We start from the raw sequence: 19,931 nt of genomic DNA, 5'->3' as shown, positions 1-19,931 counted from the left end.
CGGTAACTTCGACGAGACGATTGGCCACGTCGCCAAGCGAGTCGACATCGATTGTACGAGGTTTTCTCCGAATCCAAAAGGTGTTAGGGTGAGCGAGCAGCCTCGCTGTCCGGTTACCACTCCCCCATCAAGACCCCCCCCCACCACACCCACCTCTGCTACCTGGCCCCATTCTTCCCTCCGCCCCGAGGCACCCACCACAATTCCCGTTCTCACTCAGCCTCCCTCCCCATAACCCCATCCCTATCGACCGCATCGCCTCTGGCTAATCTCATCGCGCCGCTCGTAACCCTTGCGAAAGCGCCTTGGATGAAGGCGCTGTGTCAAGATGAGATAACCACGGTTAACCCTGTAGACAGCTTTCTCTTGATCGGGGGGGTGGAGGGGAACGCCGGCTGAAAGCCTCATGTTCAGACGGAGCGATCGGAATGGACCTCCCTGGAGCAGCGCGTGACGACTTTTAGTCGTTGCTTTGGCGAACGCTCTGGTTCTTTCGGTAAAGTCACGTGGGTAAAAAAATAAGTTAATCAAATCGCGACACAAGAAGCCTCCGTCACAGGTGGCAACAGTCACAGCAAAATTACTGTGGTGAGTAGAGAGACAGACAGAGAGAGAGAGCTATTTGTGACGTGAGATTATATAGGGTAAGAACGGGGGAGGAGGAGCCAGGGAGGACGGATGCAGGGTGGTGGTGGGGGTGGTGTGGATGAGTAGTGGGGGACGGGGATTAGAGAAGCTCATGGGCATGGTAGTCAAGCACCACGGATGGGGGGGGGGGAGGGCAGCGCGGGGCGGGGGGAAGAGTGGGATGGGAGACAACCTTGCCACCGGATGACGGAAGCTTGTGTCGTGATTTGATCAACTTTATTTTTTTATTTTTTTTACCCTGCGCGACTTCACCGAAAGAACCACAGAGTGTGGATCATTGCAGTCGCGAAAACTTCCAATCTAGAATATTTGGCGAATGCTATTTCACGTGACTTCCCACAGTCGAAAGACGCCGGATGCGCTTGTGGTGGGTACAGATGGAGACGAGGCTTCTCCGGAGGCAACACGTTTATTTTAACATCACTCGCCAGCACAAAGGGGTAGCTGCCCCTTCCACCAGGTAACCTGGGGAGTGTCGCCCCTCCGGGCTAACGAGGCCCTAACACGACTTGGGGAGGCCGTCAAGCCCGGACCCCCAACTTGAGTCCCGGTCTTGGCTCGGGGGGCTTCTTCTTCAGGGGGACGGCTTCATGTCTTCAGATCAACAACAACCGCCGAATCCGTTCAGGGTTCCGGCGTATATCGTCATCCCCGGGGCTTCCTCCGCCCCTAGCCACGCCTCCCTTCTCGAACCTTCGAGGAGGTCCTGGTCCCGGTCCCGTGGTGACCCCAGCCCCCTCTTTGGGGGCCCCCGGGATGCGACCTCCGGTTACCAGGCCCCTCCGGGTTCATCCGGAGTGCCATGGCCCCCCCTGTCACCCCTGCGCCGCTCCAGGCGCTCTCGCCCCCTAGCCCTCGGGGGCTGCCACTGCACACGGAGTGCAGTGTCCCACAGCTCTCGCCCCCTAGCCCTCGGGGGCTGGCACTGCACACGGAGTGCAGTGTCCCACAGCTCTCGCCCCCTAGCCCTCGGGGGCTGGCACTGCACACGGAGTGCAGTGCCCCACAGCTCTCGCCCCCTAGCCCTCGGGCTGACACTGCACACGGAGTGCAGTGCCCCACAGCTCTCGCCCCCTAGCCCTCAGGGGCTGCCACTGCACACGGAGTGCAGTGCCCCACAGCTCTCGCCCCCTAGCGCTCGGGGGCTGGCACTGCACACGGAGTGCAGTGTCCCACAGCTCTCGCCCCCTAGCCCTCGGGGGCTGGCACTGCACACGGAGTGCAGTGTCCCACAGCTCTCGCCCCCTAGCCCTCGGGGGCTGGCACTGCACACGGAGTGCAGTGCCCCACAGCTCTCGCCCCCTAGCCCTCGGGCTGACACTGCACACGGAGTGCAGTGCCCCACAGCTCTCACCCCCTAGCCCCTCAGGGGCTGGCACTGCACACGGAGTGCAGTGCCCCACAGCTGCCGTGCTGTAGGTGGTGTGGGCAGCGCGTCTTGTGCTTCACACACGGGCCGGTTCCACAGGACGTGCAGTGGCATCTCCCGATGCCACTGCACCTTCACAAAATAGATGATGAGGAATAAATAACTGCTCTTGGAGTGGAACGTCCTCGCGCCCCACATAGCCACAGAGCCACTCTCCTCCTCCTCCTCCATCACGTGCAGGGCACCACCGATCCGCCCGGCGCGTCCTGACCGACTGCACAGCTGAAGACGTTGAGAGCCCCACGGTCTCCTGGTGTCCACCCCCCCTCCCCCCCCCGAATTCACACAGCAGTGGGCGGTCACTCCGTAGTAAAACGATGCCCCAGCGGTGGTCGGAAGTGGCAACGCACTCCCTGGACGTGCCGGAAGTGTTTCAGCCGCACCCACTTGCACCTTGGGGGGGTCGATGCCGGGCATCAGGACGGTCGGATCGCTTGCAAGGTCCTGCTCGTTTTTCGTTACCCACCCCACACACCGCCACTCCCAAAATGTCTCGGAAGAGATTGGCGAAGGTGGCGTTTGTCCAGGAGGGCGTCACTCACGTGCCAGTGTGCTGATCCCACCCCCCTTCTCCCTGCATCTTCACGTGAAGTAGGGGGCAATCCTCGGTTTGTGAGCTTTTGGGGTCACATGGAGAGAGCTCCTTTGTGCTCGGGGCATCTTTTCATTGCCACGCGAGGCAACTCTCGGAATGGCGTTGTCCGCGAGGCGACGGACGTGCCCCCGCCCCTCCAGCCTGGCACCCCAACCCCAGAGGCGTTGCCAGCACCCAGTCGGTGCCTTACGGTAACTTTGTGCGCCACACCCAAACCTGTCAACCCGTATGGTTTACAGGTCCACACAGCCATTTCAATACGTGCAAAATTAATGTTTTTTTTTGTCTATTGCCCGATGATGCTGGATGTAGCATGAACGTTGAGATTTATGAGGGGCACGGGGTGACCAATAAGGTCTGAAATGGTCTGTAATGAAGTAGACCACTGATAAGGGGTTAACAGGTATGGTAGTGGTGTGTGTATAGTAGTGTAGCGGTATAGTAGTGTAGTGTATAGTGACTTTGTAGGATGAACGTTGAGATTTATGAGGGGCACGGGGTGACCAATAAGGTCTGAAATGGTCTGTAATGAAGTAGATCACTGATAAGGGGTGAACAGGTATGGTAGTGGTGTGTGTATAGTAGTGTAGCGGTATAGTAGTGTAGTGTATAGTGTAGTGTATAGTGACTTTGTAGGATGAACGTTGAGATTTATGAGGGGCACGGGGTGACCAATAAGGTCTGAAATGGTCTGTAATGAAGTAGACCACTGATAAGGGGTGAACAGGTATGGTAGTGGTGTGTGTATAGTAGTGTAGCGGTATAGTAGTGTAGTGTATAGTGTAGTGTATAGTGACTTTGTAGGATGAACGTTGAGATTTATGAGGGGCACGGGGTGACCAATAAGGTCTGAAATGGTCTGTAATGAAGTAGACCACTGATAAGGGGTGAACAGGTATGGTAGTGGTGTGTGTATAGTAGTGTAGTGGTATAGTAGTGTAGTGTATAGTGTAGTGTATAGTGACTTTGTAGGATGAACGTTGAGATTTATGAGGGGCACGGGGTGACCAATAAGGTCTGAAATGGTCTGTAATGAAGTAGATCACTGATAAGGGGTGAACAGGTATGGTAGTGGTGTGTGTATAGTAGTGTAGCGGTATAGTAGTGTAGTGTATAGTGTAGTGTATAGTGACTTTGTAGGATGAACGTTGAGATTTATGAGGGGCACGGGGTGACCAATAAGGTCTGAAATGGTCTGTAATGAAGTAGACCACTGATAAGGGGTGAACAGGTATGGTAGTGGTGTGTGTATAGTAGTGTAGCGGTATAGTAGTGTAGTGTATAGTGTAGTGTATAGTGACTTTGTAGGATGAACGTTGAGATTTATGAGGGGCACGGGGTGACCAATAAGGTCTGAAATGGTCTGTAATGAAGTAGACCACTGATAAGGGGTGAACAGGTATGGTAGTGGTGTGTGTATAGTAGTGTAGCGGTATAGTAGTGTAGTGTATAGTGTAGTGTATAGTGACTTTGTAGGATGAACGTTGAGATTTATGAGGGGCACGGGGTGACCAATAAGGTCTGAAATGGTCTGTAATGAAGTAGACCACTGATAAGGGGTGAACAGGTATGGTAGTGGTGTGTGTATAGTAGTGTAGTGGTATAGTAGTGTAGTGTATAGTGTAGTGTATAGTGACTTTGTAGGATGAACGTTGAGATTTATGAGGGGCACGGGGTGACCAATAAGGTCTGAAATGGTCTGTAATGAAGTAGATCACTGATAAGGGGTGAACAGGTATGGTAGTGGTGTGTGTATAGTAGTGTAGCGGTATAGTAGTGTAGTGTATAGTGTAGTGTATAGTGACTTTGTAGGATGAACGTTGAGATTTATGAGGGGCACGGGGTGACCAATAAGGTCTGAAATGGTCTGTAATGAAGTAGACCACTGATAAGGGGTGAACAGGTATGGTAGTGGTGTGTGTATAGTAGTGTAGCGGTATAGTAGTGTAGTGTATAGTGTAGTGTATAGTGACTTTGTAGGATGAACGTTGAGATTTATGAGGGGCACGGGGTGACCAATAAGGTCTGAAATGGTCTGTAATGAAGTAGACCACTGATAAGGGGTGAACAGGTATGGTAGTGGTGTGTGTATAGTAGTGTAGTGGTATAGTAGTGTAGTGTATAGTGTAGTGTATAGTGACTTTGTAGGATGAACGTTGAGATTTATGAGGGGCACGGGGTGACCAATAAGGTCTGAAATGGTCTGTAATGAAGTAGACCACTGATAAGGGGTGAACAGGTATGGTAGTGGTGTGTGTATAGTAGTGTAGCGGTATAGTAGTGTAGTGTATAGTGTAGTGTATAGTGACTTTGTAGGATGAACGTTGAGATTTATGAGGGGCACGGGGTGACCAATAAGGTCTGAATGGTCTGTAATGAAGTAGACCACTGATAAGGGGTGAACAGGTATGGTAGTGGTGTGTGTATAGTAGTGTAGCGGTATAGTAGTGTAGTGTATAGTGACTTTGTAGGATGAACGTTGAGATTTAAGAGGGGCACGGGGTGACCAATAGGGTCTAAAATGGTCTGTAATGAAGTAGACCACTGATAAGGGGTGAACAGGTATGGTAGTGGTGTGTGTATAGTAGTGTAGTGGTATAGTAGTGTAGTGTATAGTGTAGTGTATAGTGACTTTGTAGGATGAACGTTGAGATTTATGAGGGGCACGGGGTGACCAATAAGGTCTGAATGGTCTGTAATGAAGTAGACCACTGATAAGGGGTGAACAGGTATGGTAGTGGTGTGTGTATAGTAGTGTAGTGGTATAGTAGTGTAGTGTATAGTGTAGTGTATAGTGACTTTGTAGGATGAACGTTGAGATTTAAGAGGGGCACGGGGTGACCAATAGGGTCTGAAATGGTCTGTAATGAAGTAGACCACTGATAAGGGGTGAACAGGTATGGTAGTGGTGTGTGTATAGTAGTGTAGTGGTATAGTAGTGTAGTGTATAGTGTAGTGTATAGTGACTTTGTAGGATGAACGTTGAGATTTATGAGGGGCACGGGGTGACCAATAAGGTCTGAATGGTCTGTAATGAAGTAGACCACTGATAAGGGGTGAACAGGTATGGTAGTGGTGTGTGTATAGTAGTGTAGTGGTATAGTGGTGTAGTGTATAGTGTAGTGTATAGTGACTTTGTAGGATGAACGTTGAGATTTAAGAGGGGCACGGGGTGACCAATAGGGTCTGAAATGGTCTGTAATGAAGTAGACCACTGATAAGGGGTGAACAGGTATGGTAGTGGTGTATGTATAGTAGTGTAGTGTATAGTGTAGTGTATAGTGACTTTGTAGGATGAACGTTGAGATTTATGAGGGGCACGGGGTGACCAATAGGGTCTGAAATGGTCTGTAATGAAGTAGACCACTGATAAGGGGTGAACAGGTATGGTAGTGGTGTGTGTATAGTAGTGTAGTGGTATAGTAGTGTATAGTGTAGTGTATAGTGACTTTGTAGGATGAACGTTGAGATTTAAGAGGGGCACGGGGTGACCAATAGGGTCTGAAATGGTCTGTAATGAAGTAGACCACTGATAAGGGGTTAACAGGTATGGTAGTGGTGTGTGTATAGTAGTGTAGCGGTATAGTAGTGTATAGTGTAGTGTATAGTGACTTTGTAGGATGAACGTTGAGATTTATGAGGGGCACGGGGTGACCAATAGGGTCTGAAATGGTCTGTAATGAAGTAGACCACTGATAAGGGGTGAACAGGTATGGTAGTGGTGTATGTATAGTAGTGTAGTGGTATAGTAGTGTAGTGTATAGTGTAGTGTATAGTGACTTTGTAGGATGAACGTTGAGATTTATGAGGGGCACGGGGTGACCAATAGGGTCTGAAATGGTCTGTAATGAAGTAGACCACTGATAAGGGGTGAACAGGTATGGTAGTGGTGTGTGTATAGTAGTGTAGTGGTATAGTAGTGTAGTGTATAGTGTAGTGTATAGTGACTTTGTAGGATGAACGTTGAGATTTATGAGGGGCACGGGGTGACCAATAAGGTCTGAATGGTCTGTAATGAAGTAGACCACTGATAAGGGGTGAACAGGTATGGTAGTGGTGTGTGTATAGTAGTGTAGTGGTATAGTAGTGTAGTGTATAGTGTAGTGTATAGTGACTTTGTAGGATGAACGTTGAGATTTAAGAGGGGCACGGGGTGACCAATAAGGTCTGAAATGGTCTGTAATGAAGTAGACCACTGAGAAGGGGTGAACAGGTATGGTAGTGGTGTGTGTATAGTAGTGTAGTGGTATAGTAGTGTAGTGTATAGTGTAGTGTATAGTGACTTTGTAGGATGAACGTTGAGATTTATGAGGGGCACGGGGTGACCAATAAGGTCTGAATGGTCTGTAATGAAGTAGACCACTGATAAGGGGTGAACAGGTATGGTAGTGGTGTGTGTATAGTAGTGTAGTGGTATAGTAGTGTAGTGTATAGTGTAGTGTATAGTGACTTTGTAGGATGAACGTTGAGATTTATGAGGGGCACGGGGTGACCAATAAGGTCTGAATGGTCTGTAATGAAGTAGACCACTGATAAGGGGTGAACAGCTGTCACACAGCTGTGGTCAATGATGCCCTGGAGGCACTGTGTGGTGATTTATGCCTTGAGGGTACTGTGTGCGTGTGTGTGGTGAATGATGCCCTGGGGGCACTTCTAGGTATGAGGCGATGGAGGATGAGGTGGCTACCCAGTTGGAATTCCTGCGCAAGGCCCACAGCCTGGGCCTGCCTCCGCCTAAGTCGCACCTGGAGAAGCGCACCATGAAGGCCATCCGGTGTGTCCACTGCCTGGCGCCGCACGTACACCCAGCACTGCCCATAGACTCAGCACTGCCCATAGACTCAGCACTGCACCATAGACTCAGCACTGCACCATAGACTCAACACTGTCCATAGACTCAACACTGCCCATAGATTCAGCACTGCCCATAGACTCAACACTGCCCATAGACTCAGCACTGCCCACATACTCAGCACTGCCCATAGACTCAACACTGCCTCATAGACTCAGCACTGCACCATAGACTCAACACTGCCCACAGACTCAGCACTGCCCACATACTCAGCACTGCCCATAGACTCAACACTGCCTCATAGACTCAGCACTGCCCACAGACTCAACACTGCACCTTAGACTCAGCACTGCCCATAGACTCAACACTGCCCACAGACTCAACACTGCCCATAGACTCAGCACTGCCCATAGACTCAACACTGCCTCATAGACTCAACACTGCCCATAGACTCAGCACTGCCCATAGACTCAGCACTGCCCACAGACTCAACACTGCACCTTAGACTCAGCACTGCCCATAGACTCAACACTGCCCACAGACTCAACACTGCCCATAGACTCAGCACTGCCCATAGACTCAACACTGCCTCATAGACTCAACACTGCCCATAGACTCAGCACTGCCCATAGACTCAGCACTGCCCATAGACTAAGCACTGTCCATAGACTCAGCACTGCCCATAGACTCAACACTGCCCACTTACTCAGCACTGCACCATAGACTCAGCACTGCCCACATACTCAGCACTGCCCCTAGACTCAACACTGCCCATAGACTCAGCACTGCCCATAGACTCAACACTGCCCACAGACTCACCACTGCCCATAGACTCAACACTGCACCATAGACTCAGCACTGTCCATAGACTCAGCACTGCCTATAGACTCAGCACTACCCATAGACTCAGCACTGCCCATAGATTCAACACTGCCCACAGACTCACCACTGCCCATAGACTCAACACTGCACCATAGACTCAGCACTGTCCATAGACTCAGCACTGCCTATAGACTCAGCACTACCCATAGACTCAGCACTGCCCATAGACTCAACACTGCCCACAGACTCACCACTGCCCATAGACTCAACACTGCACCATAGACTCAGCACTGTCCATAGACTCAGCACTGCCCATAGACTCAACACTGCCCATAGACGCAGCACTGAACCATAGACTCAGCACTGCCCATAGACTCAGCACTGCCCATAGACTCAGCACTGCCCATAGACTCAGCACTGCCCATAGATTCAACACTGCCCATAGATTCAATACTGCACCATCGATTCAGCACTGCCCATAGACTCAACACTGTCCATGGACTCAGCACTGCCCATAGACTCAACACTGCCCATAGACTCAGCACTGCCAATAGACTCAGCACTGCCAATAGACTCAACACTGCCCATAGACTCAGCACTGCCCATAAACTCAACACTGCCTCATATACTCAACACTGCCCATAGAGTAACATTTTTGTTGTTTTTCAGAATAAATTCTCACCTCACCGTCTTGGAGATGGAGTTGCTGATCGTGAAGGGGATAAACCTTCCTGCTCCATCCGGTGAGAGAGAGAGAGACATGGGGAGAGAGACACGCATAGAGAGACACATATGGGGAGAGCATGAGAGACACAGGGTGATAGATACGCGGAGGTAGAGAGACACGCGGAGGTAGAGAGACACGGGGAGATAGCGAGAGAGACACGGGGAGATAGCGAGAGAGACATGGGGAGAGAGAGAGACACGGGGAGAGAGAGAGACACGGGGAGAGAGAGACACGGGGAAAGAGAGACACGGGGAGAGAGAGAGACACATGGGGAGAGAGAGACACATGGGGAGAGAGACATTGAGAAAGAGAGACAGAGACATGGGGAGAGAAACACGGAGAGACATGAGGAGAGAGAGACACGTGGATAGAGAGACTTGTATACTGTGTATGCAGTATGTGTGTGTACTGCAGGCTGCTCCCAAAGCCATCTCCACTCCTGTGTATGTGTACTGTATGTGTATACTGTACACGTGTGTAGAGTGTGTACAATATACGTGTACTGTATGTACGATATCTATGTGTATACAGTAGGCTTATGCTGTGTGTATACGGTGTATACTCTGTGTATTGTGTATATGTATTGTGTGTCAACAGCCTGTGCGATGTATGTATGTGTGTCCTGTGTGTATACTGTATACAACATGTGTACTGTATGTATGTGTATGTTGTATATGTACTGTGTTTATACTGTGTATGTATCACCGTACTCTTTGGTTCTTTCGGTAAAGTCACGTAGGTTTAAATAAAATTGAATGACGACGTTTCGGGCGTCAACGCAAGGGTTCATCATTAGGTGTGAAAGCGTCGCCTGCTGCTGAGGCAGACTGTTTTAAAAGGTTTGAAATGGGTGTAGCCCAAGGGCCATGAATAAGTGGCCGGGGCTAGTGATGTTAATGTGAGAAATTAGCGTGTAACTGGGCACGGCAGTAGCTATGATAATATAAGAGATTAGGATGATGTTAATGTGAGAAATCAGCAAGCAACTGTAGGATAGGAGGAGAGCGGCCTCCTGGACACGGAAGTAGCTATGTTAATGTGAGGGATTAGTGTGATGTTAATGTGAGAGATTAGCGTGATGTTAACGTGAGGGATTAGCGTGATGTTAATGTGAGGGATTAGCGTGATGTTAATGTGAGGGATTAGTGTGATGTTAATATGAGAGATTAGCGTGATGTTAACGTGAGGGTTTAGTGTGATGTTAACGTGAGGGATTAGCGTGATGTTAACGTGAGGGTTTAGCATGATGTTAATGTGAGAGATTAGCGTGATGTTAATGTGAGGGTTTTGCGTGATGTTAATGTGAGGGTTTAGCGTGATGTTAACGTGAGGGTTTAGTGTGATGTTAACGTGAGGGATTAGTGTGATGTTAACGTGAGGGATTAGCGTGATGTTAACGTGAGGGATTAGTGTGATGTTAATGTGAGGGTTTAGCATGATGTTAATGTGAGAGATTAGCGTGATGTTAACGTGAGGGATTAGCGTGATGTTAATGTGAGAGATTAGCGTGATGTTAATGTGAGGGATTAGCGTGATGTTAACGTGAGGGATTAGCGTGATGTTAATGTGAGGGATTAGCATGATGTTAATGTGAGAGATTAGCGTGATGTTAATGTGAGGGATTAGCATGATGTTAATGTGAGGGATTAGCGTGATGTTAATGTGAGGGATTAGCATGATGTTAATGTGAGGGTTTAGCGTGATGTTAATGTGAGGGATTAGTGTGATGTTAACGTGAGGGATTAGCGTGATGTTAACGTGAGGGTTTAGCATGATGTTAATGTGAGAGATTAGCGTGATGTTAACGTGAGGGATTAGCGTGATGTTAATGTGAGAGATTAGCGTGATGTTAATGTGAGAGATTAGCGTGATGTTAATGTGAGGGATTAGCATGATGTTAATGTGAGAGATTAGCGTGATGTTAATGTGAGGGATTAGCATGATGTTAATGTGAGGGTTTAGCGTGATGTTAATGTGAGGGATTAGTGTGATGTTAACGTGAGGGATTAGCATGATGTTAACGTGAGGGTTTAGCATGATGTTAATGTGAGAGATTAGCGTGATGTTAATGTGAGGGCTTAGCGTGATGTTAATGTGAGGGATTAGTGTGATGTTAATGTGAGGGATTAGCGTGATGTTAATGTGTGGGATTAGCGTGATGTTAATGTGAGGGATTAGTGTGATGTTAATGTGAGGGATTAGCGTGATGTTAATGTGAGGGATTAGCGTGACGTTAACGTGAGGGATTAGCGTGATGTTAATGTGAGGGATTAGCGTGATGTTAATGTGAGGGATTAGTGTGATGTTAATGTGAGGGATTAGCGTGATGTTAATGTGAGGGATTAGCGTGATGTTAATGTGAGAGATTAGCGTGATGTTAATGTGAGGGATTAGCATGATGTTAATGTGAGAGATTAGCGTGATGTTAATGTGAGGGATTAGCGTGATGTTAACGTGAGGGTTTAGTGTGATGTTAACGTGAGGGATTAGCGTGATGTTAACGTGAGGGATTAGTGTGATGTTAATGTGAGGGTTTAGCGTGATGTTAATGTGAGGGATTAGTGTGATGATAATGTGAGAGATTAGCGTGATGTTAATGTGAGGGATTAGTGTGATGTTAATGTGAGAGATTAGCGTGATGTTAATGTGAGGGATTAGCGTGATGTTAACGTGAGGGATTAGCGTGATGTTAACGTGAGGGTTTAGCGTGATGTTAACGTGAGGGATTAGTGTGATGTTAACGTGAGGGATTAGTGTGATGTTAATGTGAGGGATTAGTGTGATGTTAACGTGAGGGATTAGCGTGATGTTAACGTGAGGGTTTAGCGTGATGTTAACGTGAGGGATTAGCGTGATGTTACCGTGAGGGATTAGCGTGATGTTAATGTGAGGGATTAGCATGATGTTAACGTGAGGGATTAGCATGATGTTAATGTGAGGGATTAGTGTGATGTTAATGTGAGGGATTAGCGTGATGTTAATGTGAGGGATTAGCGTGACGTTAACGTGATGGATTAGCGTGATGTCAATGTGAGGGATTAGCGTGATGTTAATGTGAGAGATTAGCGTGATGTTAACGTGAGAGTTTAGCGTGATGTTAACGTGAGGGTTTAGCGTGATGTTAACGTGAGGGTTTAGCGTGACGTTAATGTGAGAGATTAGCGTGATGTTAATGTGAGAGATTAGCGTGATGTTAATGTGAGAGATTAGCGTGATGTTAATGTGAGAGATTAGCGTGATGTTAACGTGAGAGATTAGCGTGATGTTAATGTGAGAGATTAGCATGATGTTAATGTGAGGGATTAGCATGATGTTAATGTGAGAGATTAGCGTGATGTGAATGTGAGGGATTAGCGTGATGTTAACGTGATGTGAATGTGAGAGATGAGCGTGATGTTAATGTGAGAGATTAGCGTGATGTTAATGTGAGGGATTAGTGTGATGTTAATGTGAGGGATTAGCGTGATGTTAACGAGAGGGATTAGCGTGACGTTAATGTGAGAGATTAGCGTGATGTTAATGTGAGGGATTAGCGTGATGTTAATGTGAGGGATTAGCATGATGTTAATGTGAGAGATTAGCGTGATGTTAATGTGAGAGATTAGCGTGATGTTAATGTGAGAGATTAGCGTGATGTTAATGTGAGAGATTAGCGTGATGTTAACGTGAGAGATTAGCGTGATGTTAATGTGAGAGATTAGCGTGATGTTAATGTGAGGGATTAGCATGATGTTAATGTGAGAGATTAGCGTGATGTGAATGTGAGGGATTAGCGTGATGTTAACGTGATGTGAATGTGAGAGATTAGCGTGATGTTAATGTGAGAGATTAGCGTGATGTTAATGTGAGGGATTAGTGTGATGTTAATGTGAGGGATTAGCGTGATGTTAACGAGAGGGATTAGCGTGACGTTAATGTGAGAGATTAGCGTGATGTTAATGTGAGGGATTAGCGTGATGTTAATGTGAGGGATTAGCATGATGTTAATGTGAGAGATTAGCGTGATGTGAATGTGAGGGATTAGCGTGATGTTAACGTGATGTGAATGTGAGAGATTAGCGTGATGTTAATGTGAGAGATTAGCGTGATGTTAATGTGAGGGATTAGTGTGATGTTAATGTGAGGGATTAGCGTGATGTTAACGAGAGGGATTAGCGTGACGTTAATGTGAGAGATTAGCGTGATGTTAATGTGAGAGATTATCATGATGTTAATGTGAGGGATTAGCATGATGTTAATGTGAGAGATCATGATTTTTTTGTTTTCCGCATAATGCATTAGGTTGATACGCGGTGCTTTGGGCTGTTGCAGTTCTTCATTATTAAAATTTCCCTCCCTTTATTACTGCTGATCCTACGTAATACACGAGTATAATGACTTTGAGACCCCCCCCTACCGCCTACACATTCCACATGGAGTGACCAACCCCATATCTGCATTTGTCATCAATGTGCTAAATTCTTCTGTTGATATGTAAACTCCTTTGTCAAGGCGCTCTCCTCCTCCCACCCAGCTTAAAATTCGCTGCCAAGCTTAGCGGTGTTCAGTGGAGCGCTGTCTTTCCGACAGTTCTGTTCTTCACCTGAGGACGGCTGCTTGTGTTGTGGCCGAAACGTCGTGAGAATTTTATTTTATTGTTTTATTTTTCTTATTTTATTATTTCCCTTCTCCGTGACTTTACCGAAAGGACCAAGAATATGATTAGCATGATGTTAACGTGAGAAGTTAGAGGGCACGGAAGTGGCTATTTCAATGTGAGAGATTCAAATCAAGATTATACGTATACCGTCCGTGTATACTGTGTGTAGCACGCGGTTATGATAGCAGTGTGTGGAATGAGACAGTGCGCGGTACGCTGCAGTATGGTACAGTATGCGGTATAGTCCAGTACACGGTACCGTGTACTCTGTGTATACAGTTTGAACACAGTATGCTGTATGTAGTGTGTACACGTGTGTACAGTATACAGTGAGCGCTGTGTATACAGTACATGTGTAGTGGGCACTGCTCCCCGGTTGTAGTGCCAGCCCAGGACGAGGGGGGGCGGGGCGGGGGGGGGGGGGGTCTCGTGACCGGAGGTACGGGCCCCAGGACCCCCAAAAGGGGGCTGCGGAGATGACGTGTCCACAACCGAGGTCCAGCTCGAAGGTTCGAGAAGGAGGGAGTGGCTAGGGGCGGAGAGAGCCGGGACTGACTAGAGAGCCGGACCCCTGAACGGGTCCGGCTGCTGTTGTTTGTACTTGAAGACCCGAAGCCGTCACCCTGAAGAGGAGCTTGTAGACGAGACCCGGACCCCAGCCAGGGTCAGGTCGACATCAGCCTCCCCAGTGTTAGGGGCGTTAGCCCGGAGGATATACAACATACATAATAAAGTAAAACCTTGGATTGCGAGTAACTTGGTCTGCGAGGTCTTGCAATACGAGCAGTGTACGTGTATTCGCTTTGTACTGTCGAGCGTCACGTGATCACAACTGATACACGAGTGCTTTGATATACGAGTGCTTTGGATTACAAACACGTTTCCGGAACGAATTATGCTCGCAATCCAAGGTTTTACTGTACCTCCGTAGAGTATCGGGTGGAATGGACCGTTACCCCTTCGTGTTAAGGTCACCCTTGTTATAATAAACGTGTTGCCTCTATCTTCTTTGGTTCTTTCGGTAAAGTCACCACGTAGAATGAGAATAAAATAATAAATTTAAAAAATAAAATAACACGATAAAATTCTCACGACGTTTCGGCCACAACACAAGCGGCCTTCATCAGGTGAGGGGACGAGACTGTCTGGTAGGACAGCGCTGGAGCGAACACAGCCAAGCTCAGACCGCGACCTTTAAGCTGTGTGAGAAGAAACAGAGCGCCTTGACAAAGGAATTAGCATAAAAATTAGCATTTAATTGGCGGACTTAGCATGATGAACGGTGTAGAGGGGGTGAATATTGATGGTGGGAAAAGGGAATTTAAGCTGCTGCGAAAGTTTGGGATACCACTACTTGAAAAAATATACTGTACCATTGAAAATTAGTTTAATGTTTGGTTCGGATAATTTAGCATTGAAATAGCTGCGTGATTAGCTTGTGACTGGTCACAGAAATGGCTATGTTAAAGTCAAAGCCTACACATCCACAGAGGCACCTAGTACCAATCAAACAGGAGAATTTAGCATTGAAATAACTGAGTGATTAGCTTGTGACTGGTCATAGAAATAGCTATGTTAAAGTCAAAGCCTACACATCCACAGAGGCACCTAGTACCAATCAAACAGGAGAATTTAGCATTGAAATAACTGAGTGATTAGCTTGTGACTGGTCATAGAAATAGCTGTGTTAAAGTCAGAGCATACACATTCACCGAGGCACCTAGTACTCATCAAACAGGAGAATTTAGCATTGAAATAGCTGAGTGATTAGCTTGTAACTGGTCACAGAAATAGCTGTGTTAAAGTCAGAGCATACACATCCACAGAGGCACCTAGTACCAATCAAACAGGAGAATTTAGCATTGAAATAACTGAGTGATTAGCTTGTGACTGGTCATAGAAATAGCTATGTTAAAGTCAAAGCCTACACATCCACAGAGGCACCTAGTACAAATCTATTGAAGTCTCGCTCTCCATTCTACCCACTCCACATGCACGTGTGTACAGTACACAGTGTGCTGTTTGAAACTGGGTACAATATACAGTGTGTACTGTTTACACCACCTGTGCATTGTACTGTGTGTACTCTATGCGTGTACTGCAGGATGCTCCCAGGGTGATCTCAACTCCTTCATTAAATTTGAGTTTCCGTTCCCCACCTCTGTGAGTAGCCCCATCACCATCATCACTACCACCACTACCACTATCACTACCATCATCACGACCATCATCCTCATCATCACCACCACCACCACCACCGCCATCATCACTACCATCACCACCACCATCATCACTACCATCACCACCACCATCATCACTACCATCACCACCACCATCATCACTACCATCACCACCACCATCATCACTACCATCACCACCACCATCATCACTACCATCACCATCATCACTACCATCACCACCACCACCATCATCACTACCATCACTACCACCATCATCACCATCATCATCACCACCACTATCACCACCACTATCACCACCACCATAATCACTACCATCACCACCACCATCATCACTACCATCACCACCACCATCATCACTACCATCACCACCACCATCATCACTACCATCACCACCACCATCATCACTACCATCACCACCACCATCATCACTACCATCACCACTATCACTACCATCACTACCATCACTACCATCATCACTACCACCACCATCATCACTACCATCACCACCACCACTATCACTACCACCATCATCATCACCACCATCACTACCATCATCACCACCATCATCACTGCCATCATCACTACCATCACTACCACCACCATCATCACCACCACCATCACTACCACCATCACTACCACCATCACTACCATCACTACCACCATCACTACCATCAGTACTACCACCATCACTACCACCATCACTACCACCATCACTACCACAATCACTACCACCATCACTACCATCATCACTACCATCATCATCACCACCACCATCACTACCATCACTACCACCATCACTACCATCATCACTACCACCATCAACACCATCACTACCATCATCACTACCACCATCACTACCACCATCACTACCATCATCACTACCACCATCATCACCACCGCCACCATCATCACCATCATCATCACCACCATCATCACTACCATCATCACTACCATCACTACCACCATCACTACCACCATCATCATCACCATCATCATCACAACCATCACTACCATCACTACCACCATTATCACCATCATCACTTCCACCACCATCACTACTACCACCATCACGACCACTATCACCATCAGGAGCATCATCACCACCATCGCTACTATCATCACCACTACTACCATCACCATGGTAGTAGTGGTGGTGGTAGTGGTTGAGTGGTGGTAGTGGTGGTAGTGGTTGAGTGGTGGTAGTGGTGGTTGAGTGGTGGTGGTGGTCGACCGGTTGAGTGGTGTCAGTGGTTGAGTGGTGGTAGTTGTTGAGTGGTGGCAGTGGTTGATTGGTGTCAGTGGTTGAGTGGTGGTAGTGGTTGAGTGGTGTCAGTGGTTGAGTGGTGGTAGTGGTTGAGTGGTGTCAGTGGTTGAGTGGTGGCAGTCGTTGAGTGGTGGTAGTCTAGGAGTAGTGGTGCTTGAGTGGTGGCAGTGGTTGAGTGGTTGAGTGGTGCTGGTAGTGGTTGAGTGGTGGCAGTGGTTGAGTGGTTGAGTGGTGATGGTGGTAGTGGTTGAGTGGTGGTGGTGGTGGTAGTGGTGGTGGTAGTGGTTGAGTGGTGGTGGTGGTGGTAGTGGTTGAGTGGTGGTGGTGGTGGTAGTGGTTGAGTGGTAATTGTTGTGGTTTCAGGATCAACCACAGACTGACAAGACTCACTCAGTCAAGAACTCCTGCAACCCTGGTGAGACCCTCTCTGTCTCCCTGTGTCTCTCTGTCTCCCTGTGTCTATCTGTCTCCTCGTGTCTCTCTGTCTCCCTGTGTCTCTCTGTCTCCCCGTGTCTCTCTGTCTCCCCGTGTCTCTCTGTCTCCCTGTGTTTCTCTGTCTCCCTGTGTTTCTCTGTCTCCCTGTGTCTCTCTGTCTCCCTGTGTCTCTCTGTCTCTCTGTCTCCCTGTGTCTCTCTGTCTCCCTGTGTCTCTCTGTCTCCCTGTGTCTCTCTGTCTCCCTGTGTCTCTCTGTCTCCTCGTGTCTCTCTGTCTCCCCGTGTCTCTCTGTCTCCCTGTGTTTCTCTGTCTCCCTGTGTTTCTCTGTCTCCCTGTGTCTCTCTGTCTCCCTGTGTCTCTCTGTCTCTCTGTCTCCCTGTGTCTCTCTGTCTCCCTGTGTCTCTCTGTCTCCCTGTGTCTCTCTGTCTCCCTGTGTCTCTCTGTCTCCTCGTGTCTCTGTCTCCCTGTGTCTCTCTGTCTCCCCGTGTCTCTCTGTCTCCTCGTGTCTCTCTGTCTCCCTGTGTCTCTCTGTCTCCCCGTGTCTCTCTGTCTCCCCGTGTCTCTCTGTCTCCCCGTGTCTCTCTGTCTCCCTGTGTCTCTCTGTCTCTCTGTCTCCCTGTGTCTCTCTGTCTCCCCGTGTCTCTCTGTCTCCCTGTGTCTCTCTGTCTCCTCGTGTCTCTGTCTCCCTGTGTCTCTCTGTCTCCCCGTGTCTCTCTGTCTCCCCGTGTCTCTCTGTCTCCCCGTGTCTCTCTGTCTCCCCGTGTCTCTCTGTCTCCCCGTGTCTCTCTGTCTCCCCGTGTCTCTCTGTCTCCCCGTGTCTCTCTGTCTCCCCGTGTCTCTCTGTCTCCCTGTGTCTCTCTGTCTCCCTGTGTCTCTCTGTCTCCTCGTGTCTCTGTCTCCCTGTGTCTCTCTGTCTCCCCGTGTCTCTCTGTCTCCCCGTGTCTCTCTGTCTCCCCGTGTCTCTCTGTCTCCCCGTGTCTCTCTGTCTCCCCGTGTCTCTGTCTCCCCGTATCTCTCTGTCTCCCCGTGTCTCTCTGTCTCCCTGTGTCTCTCTGTCTCCCTGTGTCTCTCTGTCTCCCTGTGTCTCTCTGTCTCCCTGTGTCTCTCTGTCTCCCTGTGTCTCTCTGTCTCCCTGTGTCTCTCTGTCTCCCCGTGTCTCTCTGTCTCCCCGTGTCTCTCTGTCTCCCCGTGTCTCTCTGTCTCCCCGTGTCTCTCTGTCTCCCTGTGTCTCTCTGTCTCCCTGTGTCTCTCTGTCTCCCTGTGTCTCTCTGTCTCCCCGTGTCTCTCTGTCTCCCCGTGTCTCTCTGTCTCCTCGTGTCTCTCTGTCTCCCTGTGTCTCTCTGTCTCCCTGTGTCTCTCTGTCTCCCTGTGTCTCTCTGTCTCCCTGTGTCTCTCTGTCTCCCTGTGTCTCTCTGTCTCCCCGTGTCTCTCTGTCTCCCCGTGTCTCTCTGTCTTCCCGTGTCTCTCTCTCCCCGTGTCTCCCTCTCTCCCCGTGTCTCCCTCTCTCTCCCCGTGTCTCTCTCTCTCCCCGTGTCTCTCTCTCTCCCCGTCTCTCTCTCTCCCCGTGTCTCTCTCTCACTCCGTGTCTCTCTCCCCGTGTCTCTCTCTCCCCGTGTCTCTCTCTCTCCGTGTCTCTCTCCCCGTGTCTCTCTCTCCCCGCGTCTCTCTCCCCGCGTCTCTCTCCCCGCGTCTCTCGCCCCGCGTCTCTCTCCCCGTGTCTCTCTCCCCGTGTCTCTCCCCCCGTGTCTCTCTCCCCGTGTCTCTCTCCCCGTGTCTCTCTCCCCGTGTGTCTCTCTCACTGTGTGTCTCTCTCACCGTGTGTCTCTCTCCCCGTGTGTCTCTCTCCCCGTGTGTCTCTCTCCCCGTGTGTCTCTCTCCCCGTGTCTCTCTCTCTCCCCGTCTCTCTCTCTCTCTCCCCGTGTCTCTCTCTCTCTCTCCGTGTCTCTCTCCCCGTGTCTCTTTCTCCCCGTGTCTCTCTCTCCCCGTGTATCTCTCTCCCCGTGTCTCTCTCCCCGTGTCTCTCTCCCCGTGTCTCTCTCCCCGTGTCTCTCTCCCCATGTGTCTCTCCCACCGTGTGTCTCTCTCCCCGTGTGTCTCTCTCCCCGTGTGTCTCTCTCCCCGTGTCTCTCTCTCCCCGTGTCTCTCCCCCCGTGTCTCTCTCCCCGTGTCTCTCTCCCCGTGTCTCTCTCCCCGTGTCTCTCTCCCCGTGTCTCTCTCCCCATGTGTCTCTCTCACCGTGTGTCTCTCTCCCCGTGTGTCTCTCTCCCCGTGTGTCTCTCTCCCCGTGTCTCTCTCTCCCCGTGTCTCTCCCCCCGTGTCTCTCTCCCCGTGTCTCTCTCTCTCCCCATCTCTCTCTCTCTCTCCCCGTGTCTCTCTCTC

General features: G+C 49.2%; 1 protein-coding gene across 2 annotated transcripts in view; it reads left to right on the top strand.

Annotated features, from left to right (window-relative positions):
• Window positions 1-19,931, top strand: part of LOC116957594 (coiled-coil and C2 domain-containing protein 1A-like) — a 78,190-nt gene that overhangs the window by 34,608 nt on the left and 23,651 nt on the right. For both annotated transcript variants that reach the window (XM_076056792.1, XM_076056790.1), the window contains exons 17-20: window positions 7,330-7,446; window positions 8,956-9,029; window positions 15,757-15,815; window positions 17,481-17,532. In XM_076056792.1, the coding sequence (XP_075912907.1) occupies window positions 7,330-7,446; window positions 8,956-9,029; window positions 15,757-15,815; window positions 17,481-17,532 (302 nt within the window). The remainder of the gene's footprint in view (window positions 1-7,329; window positions 7,447-8,955; window positions 9,030-15,756; window positions 15,816-17,480; window positions 17,533-19,931) is intronic.

This window comes from Petromyzon marinus, chromosome 78 (genome assembly GCF_048934315.1).
Source record: "Petromyzon marinus isolate PM22_M1 ecotype Great Lakes invasive population chromosome 78, UKy_Petmar_22M1.pri1.0, whole genome shotgun sequence".
Lineage (NCBI taxonomy): Eukaryota > Metazoa > Chordata > Hyperoartia > Petromyzontiformes > Petromyzontidae > Petromyzon > Petromyzon marinus.
This window is presented reverse-complemented; position numbering and strand designations above follow the sequence as displayed.